General features: G+C 42.5%; 1 protein-coding gene across 5 annotated transcripts in view; it reads left to right on the forward strand.

The window, feature by feature from the left end:
- Positions 1-14,219, forward strand: part of arid4a (AT rich interactive domain 4A (RBP1-like)) — an 84,422-nt gene extending 70,203 nt beyond the window's left edge. For all 5 annotated transcript variants that reach the window (XM_055640477.1, XM_055640478.1, XM_055640480.1 and 2 more), the window contains exons 21-25: positions 4,084-5,220; positions 6,285-6,389; positions 6,469-6,672; positions 9,577-9,723; positions 12,317-14,219. In XM_055640477.1, the coding sequence (XP_055496452.1) occupies positions 4,084-5,220; positions 6,285-6,389; positions 6,469-6,672; positions 9,577-9,723; positions 12,317-12,420 (1,697 nt within the window). In that variant the 3' untranslated portion in view covers positions 12,421-14,219. The remainder of the gene's footprint in view (positions 1-4,083; positions 5,221-6,284; positions 6,390-6,468; positions 6,673-9,576; positions 9,724-12,316) is intronic.
- The last annotated feature ends 4,601 nt before the right edge of the window (positions 14,220-18,820 follow it).

Genomic DNA, 18,820 nt, shown 5'->3' on the forward strand with positions numbered 1-18,820 from the left:
CCCTGGATCAGCATCAGTTTGCATATAGAGCTAATAGGTCAACGGAGGATGCCATCAACATAGCTCTACATTCTGCACTGGCACATCTGGAGCGTCCTGGCTCATATGTGAGGATGTTATTTGTAGATTTTAGTTCTGCATTTAATACCATCCTCCCCAGCAGAATGGTGGACAAACTGTCTGATCTGGGTGTTAATGCAAACACATGCGGATGGATTAAGGACTTTTTAACAGACCGCCCACAGACTGTCAGGATGGGGTCCAATTAATCCCCAGTCCTGACGCTCAGCACAGGAGCGCCACAAGGTTGTGTGCTGAGTCCCATCTTGTATACAATATACACTTATGACTGTACACCAACACACAGTACAAACAGGATCATCAAGTTTGTGGATGACACGACTGTGGTGGGACTGATAGACAACAACGACGAGTCTCTCTACAGGGATGAAGTCCAAAAACTGACTGTCTGGTGTACCAAAAACAACCTGGTACTCAACCCATCAAAGACAAAAGAACTGGTCGTTGACTTCAGGAGGAAGAGGAGAAAGGAACCTGCTCCCTTATACATCAAAGGAAACATGGTGGAGAGAGTCACTGGCTTTAAGTTCCTGGGAATAAACATCTCCCAGGACCTCAAATGGCAAATGAACACTGTCACTCTTGTGAATAAGTCACATCAGCGGCTGTATTTCCTGAGGTCTCTGCGGAGAGCAAACGTCTCACAGCCGCTGCTGCTGTCCTTCTACCGATGTGCCGTGGAAAGTATCCTCTCCTATGGAATCCTGGTGTGGTTTGCTAGCTGTACTGTGGCTGAGAGGAGGGCGATGCAGGGAATTATAAAAACTGCACAGAGCATTACAAACGCTTAACTGCCTTCCTTGGATGATATATAGCCACAAATATCAAGCAGGACACATCCCACCCTGCCAACCACCTTTTCACTCTGCTACCCTCTGGGAGGCGATTCAGGTCTCTGAAGGCTCGCACCGGTAGACTAAAAAATAGTTTCTACCCATGTGTGATAAAAGAGCTTAATTCCAACAGAGAACACTGGGGAAGCAAAATGTAATTCCAAGAAATGCCGCCAAATTCTTTTTAAATACTTATTTATTATTTTACTAATAAGTGTACGTATGTGTCAATGGTTGTCGTGTTTGTATTTTTTTTAACCGGAGGAGATGTAATGGAATTTCGTTGCACAGTATTGTGCAATGACAATAAAGTATTCATGTATTCATTCATTCATTCATTCATTCGTTCATTCATTCAGGTTCCACCCCAGCCTGGAACAGTCCAATCAGGGTTGTGTCATCTGCAAACTTGAGAAGCTTGACAGAGGAGTCAGTGGAGGTGCAGTCATTGGTGTAGAGGAGAGGGTAGAGTACACAGCCTTGCGGTGCTCCAATGCTGAGGGTCTGTGGATACGAGATGTGCTTTCCCAGCATCACATGCTACTTCCTGTCTGTCAGGAAGCTGGTGATCCACCGACAGAGGGGTTCAGGCACAGTCAACTTGGAGATTTTGGAGTGTAGTAGCTCTGGCACCATGGTGTTGAATGCAGAGCTAAAATCAACCAACAAAATCTTCGCATAGGTCCCCTGGCGGTCTAGGTGCTGGAGGATGAAGTGCAGGTCCAGGTTGACTACGTCATTCACAGATCTATTGGCCTGATATGCAAACTGCAGAGGCTTGTGATATTTTTCAGCTTGGCCAGCACACGCCTTTCAAAGGTCTTCATGACTACAGAGGTCAGTGCGACAGGCCTGTAGTCATTAAGACCAGTAATCCTTGCCTTTTTGGGCACAGGGACAATAGTGGAGACTTTGACGCAGGCAGGGACAGTACAGGATTGCAGAGACTGGTTGAAAATGACTGTGTAGACCAGTACTTTGGCACGGAGCTCGAGAGTAGAGGGGGAAACATTGTCGGGTCCTGGAGATTTCCAACTTTTCTGTCTTCTGAACAGCCTCTCCATCTCCTATTTTTATTGTTGTTGATGGAGAAGTGATGTTGTGCAGCATGGAGGGGACGGGTTGTGGAAGAGGCCACAGTCTTTCGCAGTCGGGATGTAATTGGGTGTGAAATGGTGATTGGGGAGGAGTGGGTGTAGAAGGGTCCAGTCTTTTCAGACTGGGGTCAGGCTGTGAGTAGGTGTGAATGTTGGTTGAGGAGGGGGGAAATGGGTACAAGGGTTACGTTTCTGCTTGTCAAACCTGCATTAGAATTCATTCAGGTCGTTGGCCAGCTGACGATTGTCCAAAGAGCAGGGGGCTTTCCTCTTGTAGCTGGTGATTTCTTGCAAGCCCTTCCAAACTGAGCTGCTCCACAACTTCTCAGAGCACCTTTCCTTGGCAGCTCTGATTCCTCTTCTCAGCTTGTACTTTGCCTGCCTGTAGAGGCCCGCTCCTGTAGGCTTCATCTTTAGACTGGCAGAGCTGTCTTGAGTTCTACTGTAAACCAAGGCTTGTCGTTGTTGAACCAGGTTCGTGTCCTAGTTGGAATGCAACTGTCCTCACAAAAGCTGAGATATGATGATACATTGTATACTCATCGAGGCTTGGGGTTGCTTCCCTGAACACATTCCAATCCGTGCAGTCAAAGCAGGATTGTAGGTTCTCAATGCCCTCGCTTGTCCACCTTTTTGTTGTTCTGACCACAGGCTTAGCATATTTTAGTTTCTGCCTGTAGGTCGGAATAAGGTGAACTAGACAATGATCAGAGAGACCCAGACCCGCCCAGGAAACAGAGCGATATGTGTTCTTGATTGGTGTGTAACAGTGGTCAAGTGTTCTCTGCCCTCTGGTGGGGCAGGTAATATGAACTCTGTACTTTGGAAGGTCACGTCTGAGGTTAGCTTTGTTAAAGTCCCCCAAAACATTGACCATGGAGTCCGGGAAGTCGCTCTCTACCCTCATTACCTGGTCAGTGAGTTGCGTTTGCGCCTCATGGGGAGAGATGTAAACTCCAGCGAGAATAAAGGAGTTAAATTCCCTTGGAGAGCAGAAGGGTTTGCAGTTTATAAAGAAGGGTTTTAGGTTGGGAGAGCAGAAGTTTGACAGTACCGTGTTGTCGCTGCACCAGTCCTGGTTGGTGCAGAAGCATATTCTACTGCTGCTTGATTTCCCCGCTGCCTCCATTGTGAAGTTGGAAGCCAGCCAGTTGCACCGCGCTGTCCGGGGTCGACTCGCACAGCCAGGTCTCGGTGAAGCACAGGGCAGCTGCTATTTGAGAAGTCCTTGTTTGTCCGGCGCAGGAGTTGCAGTTCATCCACTTTGTTATTGAGAGAACGTATGTTTGCCAGGAATATGCTCGGGAGTGGTGTGCGTGATCCTCGTCGCTGTAGTCGGGTGAGTGCTCCAGAGCGCTTCCCACAGGTCCTCCTCTGTCTCAAGACCTTGAACACAACCACTTGACGAGTATGTTCAAATAATCCAGAGAGTGAGAAATCCGGAATGATGTTTGGAGGTACTGTATGTCTGATGTTAATGAGTACCTCTCTCATGAAAGTAATCTTTGTAGGGTTTTCACAGACGACACAAATGAACAAAGACATACAAAACAGCAAGGAGCTGTACACTATGGCAGCCATCGTCGGCACCAGCAGCATGTTGTTCACGAACAAGCAATCTCATGGTGTCAATTTCAATTGTTTTATAGTAATGAAAATGATACAGCTCTTGTGACAGTTGTCTATCCCCAATAGCACATCCAGATTTTGGACAATCTCGTTCTTTGTTGGTAAAGGCTGCTTCCCAGCAACCAGTATTGCAAGATTTTAATTAAAGATCAAGCATTTGTCATCTTGGTCAGTAGAGGGTTTATCCAATTGGTGGGTGGGTATTTAATGCTAATGATAAAAAGAGAAAATGTACTTTCTGGCAATTATTTGATCATATACTAATGCGACCATCATATGCCATGATTTTCTATTGAATAGCTATCGTTTGTTGTACAAGAATAAAGCAAAACGTTACAATTTCTCTACATTGGATGTGAAAATATATGTTTTGGTGCAAGTTATATTGCATTTTAGTTTTTCATCCATAATGTATAAATGGAAATTAATGTGTTTCATTGTAGAGTCTACCAACTCTTCAGATGAAAGTGAATTGGACGCCTCAGCCAGCAAATCGGTAAGAGAGGAAAATATTTCCATAAAAGATGAAGACGAGAAACCAGAGGGAAAGAGACTCAAAGATAGTTGTGTGCAAGAGGACAAAAAGTTACCGTGTGATGATGATGTGAAAGACATACCTGTGAAGCAGGAGGTAGAAAATACGCAACCTTTGTGCAATGATGAGAAAGTGTTATCTCCAGCTGAAGATGTTCGTAAAGAATTGATGGACAGATCCCCCAAAGGCAAAGGAAGAAGAAGTTGTAGAACACGAGATATTTATTCCGAAATTAACAAGCCTGCCCTTGCAAATCACACGGAAACAGTGAGTGAGAGTGAACAAAACACAGAAAAAATGGAAAGCTCGGAGGACAACCAGTCAGTGACCCCTAATGCTCCTGAAGAAGAAATTCCAGTTCTTGATACTGGATTGTCGAATGCACTTGTCGATGACGAGAAGAAACCAGGAAAGAGAAAATCTCCAGAGCAATTAACACCTGATAAAAGGTTTCGGAGGGAAAGTGAAGAGAAAATGCAAATTGTGAAAAATGAAGATACTGAGAAAAAGGAGATCTTTAGAAGTGAATATAAGGAATATAAAATGATTGAAAGGTTGGAACTTGAAAATGGTGATGTTTCTCCATCTGAGATGGAAACAGTGAAGTGCATAAAACAAGAATTGGAAGCTCCCTGTTTAGAAATTGAAGAGGACATTTCATTGAAAACTGATGAAGATACAATGCCTCCGATTGGACCCGAAGCTTTACTTTGTCATGAGGTAGATTTGGATGACTTGGATGAGAAAGAAAAAAGCAGCAGTGAAGATATAGGAGCAGGCATCTCAAGATCTAATTCTCCTGAATTAGTCATAGCAGTTTTGTCAACTTCAATGCAGCAAGTTTTGCCGATCACTTCTACAAATCCTGTTCATCAGGATGAAGTTCACAGTGTGAAGAGCGAAAGTGATATCACCATTGAAGTGGATAGTGTTGCAGGAGAATCACAGGAAGGATTATGTGAGAGCGAGTCTGTCAATGGGTTTGATGCCAGTATGAGCTCGAGCAGCAGCATCATCGTACAAGAAGTTGAGAGCAAGGATAAAGGTAGAGCTTTAAAAAGTTATGCAGCATTAATAGTTGCAGGTTGAACTTTGAAAAATGTTATCATTCGGATAGTCTTTTTTTGTGAAAGCAAATTTTATTTTGACGTTTCATCCCCTCTCTTGGGATTCTTTGCAAGCCATTTGTTGACTGGCTAGTTGAGAAAATGACTTGCACAGAAAATGACTTGCACAGAAGCTTGTACCAAGTTCATCTTAGGAAGCCTGCAGCTTGAATGGCCCTTCCTCTTCCATCAAAATTCTGAATTTTCAGTTGCTCCCAAGAATAATCTTCTCTCAGGGTATTAACGTGAAAAACACTGCCTATTGTCCCAAGTGAATGACACACACTCCTGTTCTCTTAGTAGATTCTTATTAATTTATTTACATTAATTATTTTGCATATTTGTAAGGATTTTTCAATGCTTGTATGTTTTTAATTCAGCTAGGACATCTACCTTCATTTCTACACATGGGTTGATTCTTGTGAGCCAATGGGAGGTTTATTTTGCAATGAGAGGTATTGAACACAAATTATTATCACCCATTCACATTAATTCTTTGGTACCTCACTTTCTCATCCACTCTCAAAACACTTGGGGCAATTTATAGAGGCATGTCTTCGGGATGTGGGAGGAAACTGAAGCACCTGCAGGAAATCCACACGGTCACAGAGAATGTACAAGCTCTGCATGGACAGCACCCAAGGATTGAACCCGGGTCTTTGGTGCTGTGAAGCAGCAGCTCTGCTAGCTATGCAACTCTGCCACCCTTGTTTACTGGGGGGGGGGAGGGGGGGATGATTCTGTTAAGCGTTCTCAGTCAAATTGGGCATTTCAAATTTTTTTAATATTAAGAATAAAATTCCAACGTAAATCTCTTCTAGAAAGAACTGTGTTGATCTTGCTTTAAACCAGTGTCTGTCCATTGAGATTTGTAATTACGGGTGTGAATGTTTGATGTTTAAATGAAACCTATAAGTTGTTGTAATGATAACTATATCACTTACTCAGTGGTGTGAAAGTGCTGCAGTGTTATGTTTTACATTAACATTTCAATTACACATAGGTCAGAAAAGAATAAACGACAGCAACAATGGGACACCTGCCAAGAAACAAAAGCGTAGTCACAAACGGTCAAATGTGTCCAGTAAGAATGAAAAGAATGGAACTGGTAGGTTCTGAAGCTGACACTTAAACAGCTTTAAATAGTTTCATTTACAAGTTTTTAATAATAATAATATATTTTGAAGGCAACAGCAGCGATAGTGAGGACTTACCAGTCTCGGACAACTCCAATAAATGCACTCCAGTGAAGACTTCAAATAAGTCTCAAAAACTTGGCAGGTCCCCATCAAGATTGACGTCTCCCAACAGTAAAGATGGGGACAAGGACAAAGAAAAAGATGGAATAGATGGTACATCACCCAGAACTTATAAATGGAGCTTCCAGCTTGGTGAGGAACATATTATTTTGCATGCAGATATTAATTTAAACCTATATTAGATTTACAGTAAAAATTTGTCAGTTGATGTTTCAAATAACCTAATTTGCTTATCAATCAAATTGATTCCAGAAGATGATGTGAAGAGAGGTGAGAATTTTTTAAAGTTTCAGTTTGTTGTCTTTTATGGGCCATTCACTGTTCCTGATGCTTCCAGTTACTTAATTAATTAAAGTACAATCTAACTTTTTTGTGCACATGCCTTTGAGTGAAAGCAAAACCTTTCAGGCAGCATTTTTGTTTATAGATCATTCGAGTAACTCAATTTAAGTTATTCCTATTATCACTTTCCTGCCACTTAAGATTCCTGCCACTGTTTTCATGAATGTTACAAGCTGCTTCAGTAGAAAAAAACGGATTCGTTGATTAAATAAAATATCATACAAACAAAATATTCTGGTGCCAAATATAATTTAAATAGAATATCTAAGACTCACAAATGTAATTCTTTGGGAACACAAAGAAATCTGTAGCATACTTACCTGGAAGTGATGAGTCAGCTGAAAGGGGTGGTGAGGAGCACTTGCCTTCTTTGGGAAGGGTATTGAGTGCAAAAGTTGGGACATCATGATGTAACAGTGTCTTCTGTATATCGTGTTGTTACTTTCGAGCAAAGCACCAAGGCAAATTCCTTGTATGTATACATACTTGGCTAATAAAATGAATTCAAATCAGACCACACTTGGAGTACTGTGTGAGTTCTGGTCTCCCAACTATAGGAGAAGCCGCTTTTGTGTGATGGACTGGCCTGTGTCCACAGCTCTCTGTGGTCTCTTGTGGTCTTGTACAGAGCAATGCCAAGCCAAGTTGCGATGCAAACTGATAGGATGCTTTCCATGGTACATCTGTGGAAACCGGTGAGAGTCATTGGAGACGTGCTGATTTTTCTTAGTCTTTCTTTGCCGAGGCAGATATGTGAGATGTAAGGAAATGGTCAAACAAATATTTTATATTAGTTTGAACAGGAGAATGCAGATGACAAAAAAACATTCATAGAGAGAATCCATCTAATAAAATTAATGGATTTAATTAATATTTGTGAGAAATTGGAGAAGTAGGAAGAACAGCTGAATGTCAAGGTCAAACCTAGGTACGAAATGCAATACTGTTATTGAAGAGTCGAGAGTATTTTATTGTCATGAGGTCGTCTGAAAACCCATTAATTAAGATCACAGTTTGCATGACGTAACACAACAGGCATAAGATGGAGACAGGTTCTACAGGCAACCAAATTTGACTTGTTCTTTTTAAAAATATATTCTGTTATTTTGTTGCTCTACCTGTTGTACTTGTGCATGACTTGATTGTACTTGTGTATGGTGCATTTGACTAGAGAGCAGGCAGAGGTTTTTCCAGTGTATCTTTGTTCACATGACAATAATAATCCACACTAACATCTCGATTTTTGATTATTATGTTAGAAATTCAAGAATTTGTCTATTCAGTGCTTACAGATGAAATGTCTGTGTATGCCCACCCCATAGATGTCTGATGTGATATTTATTTCCAACGTCTCATTTTTGTTCTGCGACATTTGACATATTTAACTATTAAATAATTATTTTTCAAGGATACTTCTCATATTTTATGCATTAGAATCTGGCTCAGATTGTCATAGTTTTGTTCACTAATACCACAAACACAATTATCACAATAAACAAGGTGCTGGAATAATTCGGTGGGTCAGGCAGCATCTCTGTGGAAAATAGATCGGTAACATTTAGGGTTGGGACTCTTCTTCAGATCACCTGACCCGAAAAGTTTCCGATCTATTTTCTTCAGAGATACTGTCTGATCTGTTGAATTATTCCAGCATCTGCAGTTCCTTCTTATTATAATAAATTTGCGGTTGGCTTCAGTCTCCCAGCATCAATTATTTCTTAATCTATTCCTATTAAAAGTATATTTTTTCTTAAACTAGGAACTTGGGTGGGCTGAGCTGTAGTACCGTTGTGTACCGTTTTGGTGTGGTTCTGGGATAACAGACACACGCGCACACAGAATCACAAACAATGCGGGGGGGGGGGGGGGGGGGGAGGGAGTAGATGTAGGCTGGGGGGGGGAGAGGAGGGGTGTGTGGGAGGAAGGGGTGTGGGGCCTTGGGGGGGAGCAAGCTCGGAGAAAAGACGGGCGAAGAGCCATGGGGGAGAGTGCGGTATGACGGGGAGGGGGGCCAGAGGCGAAGGGGTTGGCGGTGCGATGGGGCCTCATAGCAGCTGCTGGTCGTTCTCATCCGCCGGGATCTAAGTCCCCGCTTTCCGTTTGGCGACATTGGCGCCATCTCCGGCTCCGCGCTGGGCTTGGCTGTGTTGGGCTTGGTCGGGTTTGGATCGGGTCTGGTCGGGCTGGATCGGGTCTGGTCGGGCTGGATTGGGTGGGGTCGGGCTGGATCGACACGTGGCCCTGCCTCGTCCGCAAGTGTTCCCGCCCCGCCCGCAAGTGCAGCCGTCCCGCCCCCAAGTGCCCGTGCACACGTGCCCCCCCCCCGGGCACCTGCCCCCCACCCGCCCGCCCAGAAAGTTGAGTAAGATTCTGCAAAAAAGATGGTGCTATTGTGTACTGTTTTGCCGTAGTCCCTTGATCTCAGACAGACAAACAAGACAAGACTTATTATTATAAAAAGATGGATGTTTGCCCTTGCGTTGTCTTTAAGTGCAGGCTTAATTCATTAAAGATCTTGGTAGGCTTAATGCTATGGAAAGAAAAATATTTTAAAGTTGAGCATTAGGTTGCCCTCCTGAAAATGAATGTTCTGTAATGGAGATAAATGAATCATGCACATTCCATTTGAGGTTCTCATCCTGTTCACTTGATTTTTTTTTTTTATTGATTTCGAAAACTTAATCTTTTCCGCAGCCGACTTGAACAATCTGACGAGCACTGAAAGGATAGCTTTTCTACAGGACAAGTTACAGGAGATCAGAAAATACTACACGTCTTTGAAATCTGAAGTAGCATCCATAGACAGGAGGAGAAAACGATTAAAAAAGAAAGAACGAGAAGGTAATGTTCTATATAATTGATGGTCTTTATAGTATCTAAAATAATAATGTTTATGATTCATTCTGCTTAGGAACAGCAGTCCGCCACTGAGCCTTTTCAAATCTGCATTGCTATGCAAACTGTGGTTGAATTATATAAATAAGCATTTAATATGTATCCCATGACACTCCTTCCCAATTAATTTTTTCAATCGGCATTTAAAATTTTTCATTTAAGCATGGCCTTTTAAGGAATGGACTTCCAGATTTTTGACGTATAATAGACTGTGTGGAGGGGGATGGGAAAATTGTGAAACTTTGATCATCATAAAGCGATCCTCTTACCATTTAAGTAATTCTAATACAGTGGTTCTTAACCTTTTTGGCACCAGTAGGCACATACGCAAACAAAATACTGTACATGGTATGTACCTTTGTTAGGATCCTAAACATGGGCTCAACAAATTGATATGTTATTTGTGTCCCCTTAATGACCCCCGGCAAAGCCCCAAACGACCACCATAGGTTAAGAATCACTGATCTAATAGATCAGCCCTTAATCTTCTAAACTTGAAGCAGTGTGGAATTTAAAGAGAACTTATGTAAATTTGATTTTAGCTGTAACCCAATGAAAGAGACATGGGGAACTACAGATACTGGAATCTCTAACCTCCTATCTCCGATTCCCTCATTTTCCTATTATACCTTCTTTCACTTCCTCCCAGTCCTCTTCCACGTATATCACTCCCTTCGGCTTCACATTTCACTCCTCTTCTTCACTCCTTATCTGACACCCTTTGTCTCCTTTTCACCTCTGCACTCCCCATTTGTCATAAAAACCCTGTCCTGTCCCCATCTCTCTTTTCCAGCGTTCTCCCTCCCTACTACAATCAGTCTAAAGAAGGTTCCCAACCAGAAATATGGACTGTCCATTCCCTCCACAGATGTTGCCTGAGTTTTAGTTTGAGATGTTAGAGTTTTAGGGCCTTTGAAACAGTCCCAACGATCCACCGACTCCATACCAACCATCAATCATCTACACACTAGGGGCAATTGTACAGGGACCCATTAACCTACAAACTTGAATGTCTTTGGGATGTGGGATGAAACTGGAGCACCCGGATGAAATCCACATGGTCACAGACAGGACGTTCAAACTCTGCATAGCACCTGAGGTCTGAATGGAACCCGTGTCTTTGGCGCTGGGAGGCAGCAGCTGTGCCACTGTTGTACTCCAGCACTTTCTGCTGTGTAACCCTATGAAACTCTGGTTAGATAATCGTGAGCGTGTGCTGCAGCCATTCCTGGGCCAATGTCTCCTGCCTTGGGTATGCTGCCAAACTGAATGTGGGAGTCTAGATCGGGTCAGATCGTGGTCATGTACAACTGTTGGATCACTTCAAAGATAGACACAAAAAGCTGGAGTAACAGCGGGACAGGCAGCATCTCTGGAGAGAAGGAATGGATGACGTTTCGGTTCGAGACCCTTTGGACTGGTTAGGGAAAAGGGAAACGAGAGATATAGGTGATGATGTTGATAGATAAAGAACAATGAATGAAAGTTATGCAAAAAAAAGTAACAACGATAAAGGAAACAGGCCAGTTAGCAGTTTGTTGGGTGAAAACGAGAAGCTGGTGTGACTTGGCTGGGGGAGAGAGAGGGGGGGGGGGGAAATGCCAGAGCTACCAGAAGTGAGGGAAATTAATATTCATAGCACTGGGCTGTAAGCTGCCCAAGCGAAATATGAGATGCTGTTCCTCCAATTTGCGTTTAGCCTCACTCTGACAATGGAAGAGTCCGAGGACAGAAAGGTCAGTGTGGTAATGGGAAGGAGAATTAAAGTGTTTAGCAACTGGAGATCAGCTAAGTTCAGGCGGACTGAGCGAAGGTGTTCAGGGAAACGATTGCCCAGTCTACGTTTGATCATGCCGATGTATGAGTCTACATCTTGAACAACGGACACAGTAGATGAGGTTGCAGGAGGTGCAAGTGAACCTCTGCCTAATCTGAAAGGACTGTCTAGGTCTCTGGACAGAGTTGAGGGAGGAGGTATAAGGACAGGTGTTGCATCTTCTGTGGTTGCAGGGGAAGGTACCTTGTGAGGGGTGGTTTGGGTGGGATGGGATGAGTTAACCAAGGAGTTGCGGAGGGAACGGTCTCTGCGGAAGACGGAAACGGGTGGAGATGGGAAAATGTGGCTAATGGTGGGATCAATCACGTCATCCCCGACCAAAGTCCTTATACATTGCCAGAATTCCGGCTGTCATAGTTTTCCCATTTTCTTATCTATTTATAACCCTTTTATAGCTTTCTCTCTCAGCTGCACAGTTGTTCTGCTTCCTAAATGACATTCAAATATGGCTGTACAATTCTTTGTTCCTTCAATCAAGTCTTTAATCTTTATGTTTAAATGATAGAGATTCAGTATAGGGATGAGCGATTCATCTCCCAACTCCTTAAAACATTTTCATCATCTAGATCATATGGTTTTCGCCTGTTATTGCATGATATTTTACCTAGTATATGGTTACAGAGAGCTTCTGTGTTAACTGAAAAACCGTGCTAATACTTTCTATAAATAATGTACTAATTTATGTATTTTTTTATTTTATAGTTACACCTGCAGCTCCAGGTACATCCTCAGCTTCTTCAGAAACTGGAATGAGTCCCACTTCCTCTTCACCAGCCCAAAACAGTGTGGCAGTAGAGTGCAGGTGATGATGACCCTTCCCTACCCGTTCCCCAGCAGCCTGCTGCCACGACACAAGTGCTAAAAAAAAACCCTGGAACATTAGCATAGGAAGCACTCAGCTGATTGGACTTGTGCATTATCAGTAGGATTCAAGCAAAAGTTTCCCACTCTGCCTGGTTAATTTCTAGTTCCTTTAGCACTGCAAGGCACGGAGTTGAATGTAATTTGGAGATGAGACGAGCTTCACTGATGACTACTGTCCACTCTTATTACATGAAATGGCACTTTGTGGAAGCCTCTCGGTGACTGAATGAAATGAATGTGTGACCACCTTCCTCTGAAGACATTTGCAGAACATTAACTGCAACAGGGAAAAAAATGGCCTTGCCGGTAATGGAACGGAAGGTGCCTTGTACGAGCCCAGTCAGCTCAGTTCATAGGTTGGGTTAGTGGTTCCAGTTCAGTCTTAGTTGTGGGAGCATTAGCTATGTTGAACTGCCAAAGTACACGGTGAGCAGAGTGCCCTATTTTGTGTAATTTGGAAATGGGACAAAATAGGTTGTTACAGGAAATCTAGTGTATTGAAAACTGAAACTGTAATGAAAAAGTCTTCCGCTATTTTGCTGTTGGATTTTGAGCACAGTTATGCAAATGAGATTTCTTATTTAAATTTTGTAATGTTTACAGTCATCGGAGTAGTTGGTTTTCAGTAGACTAATTTCCATAGCAAGACTATTTTGTCTCTTTTTATATGTAATTGCAGAGTTTTTATTTTATTACAAAAAAAGTTTCAAATATATCACAACAATGAAGTTATTTAACAAAAATTTCTAGACCTGAAGAGTTTTGTGTAAAATAAAAAAATGTATTATCTTGCAACTTGTGAAGTATATTTATTCAGACAAGGCAATGGACATAATACTTGTATTTTTTATGTATTTTTAAAACAAGAAAGAAAGATATTTTCAGACTTAGTTCAGTTTTCCAGGTTTGTTCGTTTTAATTTACAAGATGTTACAAACCTTGAATTACAATTTCAGTCATTTCAAAAGCAGGTTCGCTTTCTTAAATTACGTATCCCGTAGAGTCCAGTTGGCTAGCTTTGTGGTCACACTGCCTAATGGTAAAATGTACATTATTTGCCCTGTTCAACAAAGTTGGCTGGTAAAACCTTATAACTATGCCAAGTTGTCTACTACCTTAAATTCAACTGCAATGTTTGGGAAAATAAAGTAGCACAACTACAAGAAATGACGGTAACCATTAGGTGGCTGTGTAGTATTTCCAAGCCATGGGTATAGCCATGGTGCCTCCATTGCATACTTTGTATATATCAACTCTTCCAGAACCATGTATTTAAAGATACAGTTTGCACATGTATTGTGTACAGATGTGATTATTTTATCAATTTTTACCCATATGTACTGTACATTGTAAGGAATTGGTGTCCCTTCCCAATGTTTAATAATACTGTAGAGTTATAGTGTGAATGCTCTAGACTGTTTGTATATTATGATACTGTGGTTCAGAACAGCAGTGGGCCTGAGGTGGATTGTAATAGTATTCCATAGAACTGCTAACAAATCAATGTCCATTCATTTTATGTTTGAGATTTTCTTTTGTATTTCTTGACAGCGTGAAATTGTAGTAGTTATTACAATGGATTATTTTCTTCCACGTATAGGGGAAGAGAATAATTTGACAATGGCTTAACTTTCTAAAAGCAGAGCATTTTTTTTTCTCTCCACTTGCAAAGCTGGTGTATCGTAATGTGAAATAAAATGGAGCTCCGTACAGAGTTTAATAAAGGCCAAGTTTTAAGAAACCTACTTTGAATTTATTGCTGCACATTATGCCACCAGATTTACTGCCTAATCCACCATTTCCTGGCTGAGGGTGACCTGGCACTCCATTTCTTGATCCTTCACCTTCACTGGTCTGTTGGACCAGTTATTGTTTTGTAACAACTAAACTGGGCATAGCGTGGCTACACCTCAGTTTATTTAATCAATTGTGATTAAGATGAATATCATTTAGGAATATAGTGGAAGCTAACAATTTGATTACTTTGAAAAGAAAATAGTCATGTAACAGTTTTATAACTCCCACACTTTCTTCCGCTGAATGTGTGTCTGGTACTTTTGCCTTAATTGCACCATTGACAGTTTTTCCTTCCTTGACTTTCTTTCCTTCCTTAAGGACGGCTCAGTAGTGCAGCAACAGAGTTGTTGCCTTCAGGGCCAGAGACCCGGGTTCAATCCTGACTATGGGTGCACCCTGTACAGAGTTGGTACATTGTCTCTGTGACCATGTGGGCTTTCTCTCGTTTCCTCCCACATTCCAAAGACGTGCAGGTTTGTAGGTTAATTGGCTTCGATAATTTGTCCCTAGTGTGTAGGATAGAGTTAAGTGTATGGGGCGATCATTGATTGGCACTGACTCGGTGGGATGAAGGGCCTGTTTCCATGCTATATCTCTATAGTCTATTTATTGACTGCATTTAAATCCATTGGAAAATATTGATAAATCCCCTTTTTCTTCCGTGCTCTCTGTTCAAGTCCTTTAAAAGGCTAGGTGTGCTCAACATTTAGGCTAACATTAATTTGGCTTTAGCTTGGGATCTACTTTCTTTGGAAAATAAGCATTTAGGATGTTGCTATTGTTAAAGTTTCCACATAAACATTGTTGGACAAAGCAATACGTTTACCAAAAGATTTTGGATTGGATGTCTAAATTTTCCAGTAGAGAAATGAACGTTGGGTCAAAGATTCCATCTAATAATTGAGACATTTTTCAAATGAATCGCATCCTAACAAAATACACTTGTTCAGAGTACGATGTATTGTGCAATCCTAATATGTTACAAATGAAGAGTGTCCCTGAAGTAAATTTTTTTTTCTCTGACCATTTACCAAACAGCTTTGAGATTCTAGAAACTGATCTAAAAAAATTAATTTTTGAGAACTAGGGAATTGAAAAAATACTGAATTTAATTTGTTCATGTTTATAATTAATGCCTTATTGTTTATAATGATTGAAACTTTTCTAATAGGTGATGAATGAGACAAGGACTGAAATGTTTAACCTGCATCAATGAACTCATGGCTGTACTCTTATTTCAAAATGTTAGATATGTAGATGCTGTATGACTAATTTTGAACTCTTTTGGATTTCTGGCCATGTCATGTGAGTAGTCATCTGGTATCTTGGTTTGGCACAAAGCAGATTTTGTTGATGTGTGAATGGATAAATACCCCACCGATTGATTGACTACTGTTTCTATTTAACAATAGGTTTAAGTGTACGGTGCAAGGATATTTTACCCTCAGCTTATTCACAGAGAAAGAACAAGATTATAATTTTCACTCAATCAGAAATACTCAGCAGGTCAGGACGCATCTTCAAGAAGAGATACAGAGCCAATGTTTCAGGTTGGAGACCCTTCATCAGAAATGAAAAGGAGATAAAAGGATTCTGTGAAGCTGCATGGATGCTGGAGTTGGAGGTGCTTCTACCAGGGTAAAACAAGGGTGATCATGAGGATTAGCTATGTTAAACAAGATTATTCGACCAATGATAGGAGTTGGAGGGTGAGATCATAGACAAAATAATATAGGAATTGTGAAATGCAGAGCAGGACATTCCTAGCAGGTAAGACTGGGCAAGTCCCCTACTCGCAGAAATAAAAATAAAAAAAAGAACTATGTAGATAATACCAAATATTACTTAAAATAAAAAAAATACGAAAAAAATAACGGAAAGACGTAGGGTAGGAAGAACCATTTTTTCTGGGTGGAAATGTCATAGACTAAAGGGCATAGCTTTAAGATGAGAGGGAAAACGTTAAATATGTACACGGGTGACTTTTTGTAGAGTGGTGGGTCCCAGATACAACAGTGGTTTTAGGTAGGCTTTGGATAGGCATGTGAGTATGGAGGGATATGGATCACGTGTAGGCAGAGGTGATTCGTTTTATTTGGAAGCATGTTCTGAATGGTCATTGTGGGCCAAATGGTTGGTTTCCGTGTTGAATTCTATGTATAGATGAATGACTGATGCAAACTGAGAAATCAAAGTTACCTGAAGTTGTGGAAATGATTTCTGAGTTTGGAAGTCTGCAACATGCCCAGATGCTGTTTCTCAAGCTTGTGTTGGGCCTCAGGTTTTTTGGTGGAGGACTTGCTCTGCATTTTTGTTTATGTCTTGTTCTTCATTTTCTTTTAAACTCCCTCATTTTGTCTGGGTTAATGTCTTTAACGTCCTCATTCTGCTTTACTAAAATCAAGTTAGCATACTGGGCTAGTCCCATTTGCCTGCAAATGGCCCATAACCCTCCAAACCTTTCCTATCCATAGATGTCCTGTCAAAATGTCTGTTAATTCTCTCTACAGCCCCCTCTGGCAGCTCATTCCAGATTCGGACCACCCTCTACGTGAAAAAGTTGTCCTTGAGGTCCTCTTAAATTGCTACCCTCTCACCTTAAGCCCATCTCTATAATTATAAAACTCTGATCTTTAGTAATTATAAAACTCTGGATGTGGATGTATTTATTTGTGTGTTCGTCTGTGATTCACATCTCCTCGAAAACACGACGTGCTAACGATGACATTTTTACATATTCTGGTAGAGATATACGCCATGATGCCTCATCTGAAAATTTGATTCATTATACCCGTGTTATTTATGAAAATGTTCAAAAAATTCAAATAACTTTGTAAATAAATGAGATGATCTCGATGATGACATCACAATGGCCCTGCCTGCCTACCTCTGCTCGCGTTGCGAGTGACGTGATGTTATCCCTGTTCTGTCTATTGTACTTCTTGGCTTCTTAACTTTCACTTCTTTAAATTTGTCACTTAACGTTTTAAATTGATGCTCAGGTCGTGCTGCGCGCTCCGATGGGCTCCTTGAAGTTCTTGAACATTGCGTCTGCCATTATCACCGCGCGGGTACGGGTGAGGGTGCGGGACATGGGAAGCTGATCGTGGCGGTCATTACTCCCTCTGGGAGAGACCATCTATGGAGACCTGCGATTACTCCGTCGATCGCAGGGACTCTGGCAATCGTGAGGCCTTTTCCTCGCTGGTGATCCCGATCACACCTGGCTGCCCGATTGTCTGTCACGCGGAAGCCACGATCGGCCGGCCCTCCATTGCTTTTGACCGTCCTCGGATCGCTCGGGTCCACGCTGGCCACAGCCTGGCTCGGGTCCGGCGCCTGATGGGGGTCTGCTGCTCTACGACCTCGGTAGGTGCTGCCTCTACCCCCTCCCTCTCTACCCCCTCCTCAGGGCAGAGAAAGAGAGAGAGGGAGGGGGAGAAGGTGGGGAAGCTGCTGCTTTACGACATGGGTAGGTGCTGCATCCCCCTCCCCTCCCTCTCTAGGGAGTGGTGAATATTGGGACCTATGGGTGAGTGTAGTAGAGCATTGGTGTCCCCCCCCTTTCCTCCCTCCCCCCCCCCCCTCCCACTCCTCTCTGCCCCCCCCCCCCCCCCTCCCTCTCTAGGAGTGGTGATTATTGGGACCTATGGGTGAGTGGTGGAGTATTGCCTTCGGGAACCAGCCCTCCCCTGTGATGCCGCGACCCTCCCACCCCTCAATCTCTACCCCCTCCCTCTCCACCCCCACTAGCCGCGCCTGTGCAGTTGGGGGTTATGCGTGAGCGGATATGGCAGGGGATGGGGTAAAAGGAGCAAATGAATAATATTCATAAAGGGGGTGGTTTGTGTGTGACGCTGCAGCCCCCCCACCCCACCGCGCGTTGAGGGGACGGGACCCAATTGGTCCCCCTTGGTCTCGTTACTTTTAGAATCCTCTACCCTGGGGAAAAAAGAGGGTGAGTGATCACTTAATCCCCTTGTGATTTTGTACATCTCAATAAGATAACCCTTCAGCCTCCTGCGTTCCAAAGAAAAACGTCCCAGCCTGTCCCCCAAGACCAGGTAACAACTTCCTGAATACAATTTAATGACACACTTCCTGCAGCAGGGCGATCAGAACAGCAAACTAACGCCCATATGTGAGAGATTTAAACGGGTCCTCTGGGCAACCTTTTCACAGAGAGGGATTGGGACTGTTTGCTTTCGAGCACGGAAGGCGAGGAGTGACCTTTTTTGGGTGGTTGCACGAAAGGTCACCGGGTCATAGGGCTCGACGCACGGAGCCGTTAAATCCAACTGGAAGACATCCGTCACTTCCGGTATGTGTTATTAATGCTAGAAACGTGCTTTCCTACCTGTTAAAAAACGCCAAAATGTTGAATTTTTGCGCTGCAAAAAATTGTGGGAGTCGGGGTAAGTGTGAGAGACGTGTACCCAACTTTAGAATTCCAAACGTGAAGCGAAATGAAGGTATAGAGAAGCGAGAACTGAAGGGACTACAGCAGCTAAAGTGCTTGGTAAACATTGAAAATATTGGAAATTA

The sequence above is a fragment of the Leucoraja erinacea genome, chromosome 9 (assembly GCF_028641065.1).
Source record: "Leucoraja erinacea ecotype New England chromosome 9, Leri_hhj_1, whole genome shotgun sequence".
In the NCBI taxonomy this organism is placed as follows: domain Eukaryota; kingdom Metazoa; phylum Chordata; class Chondrichthyes; order Rajiformes; family Rajidae; genus Leucoraja; species Leucoraja erinaceus.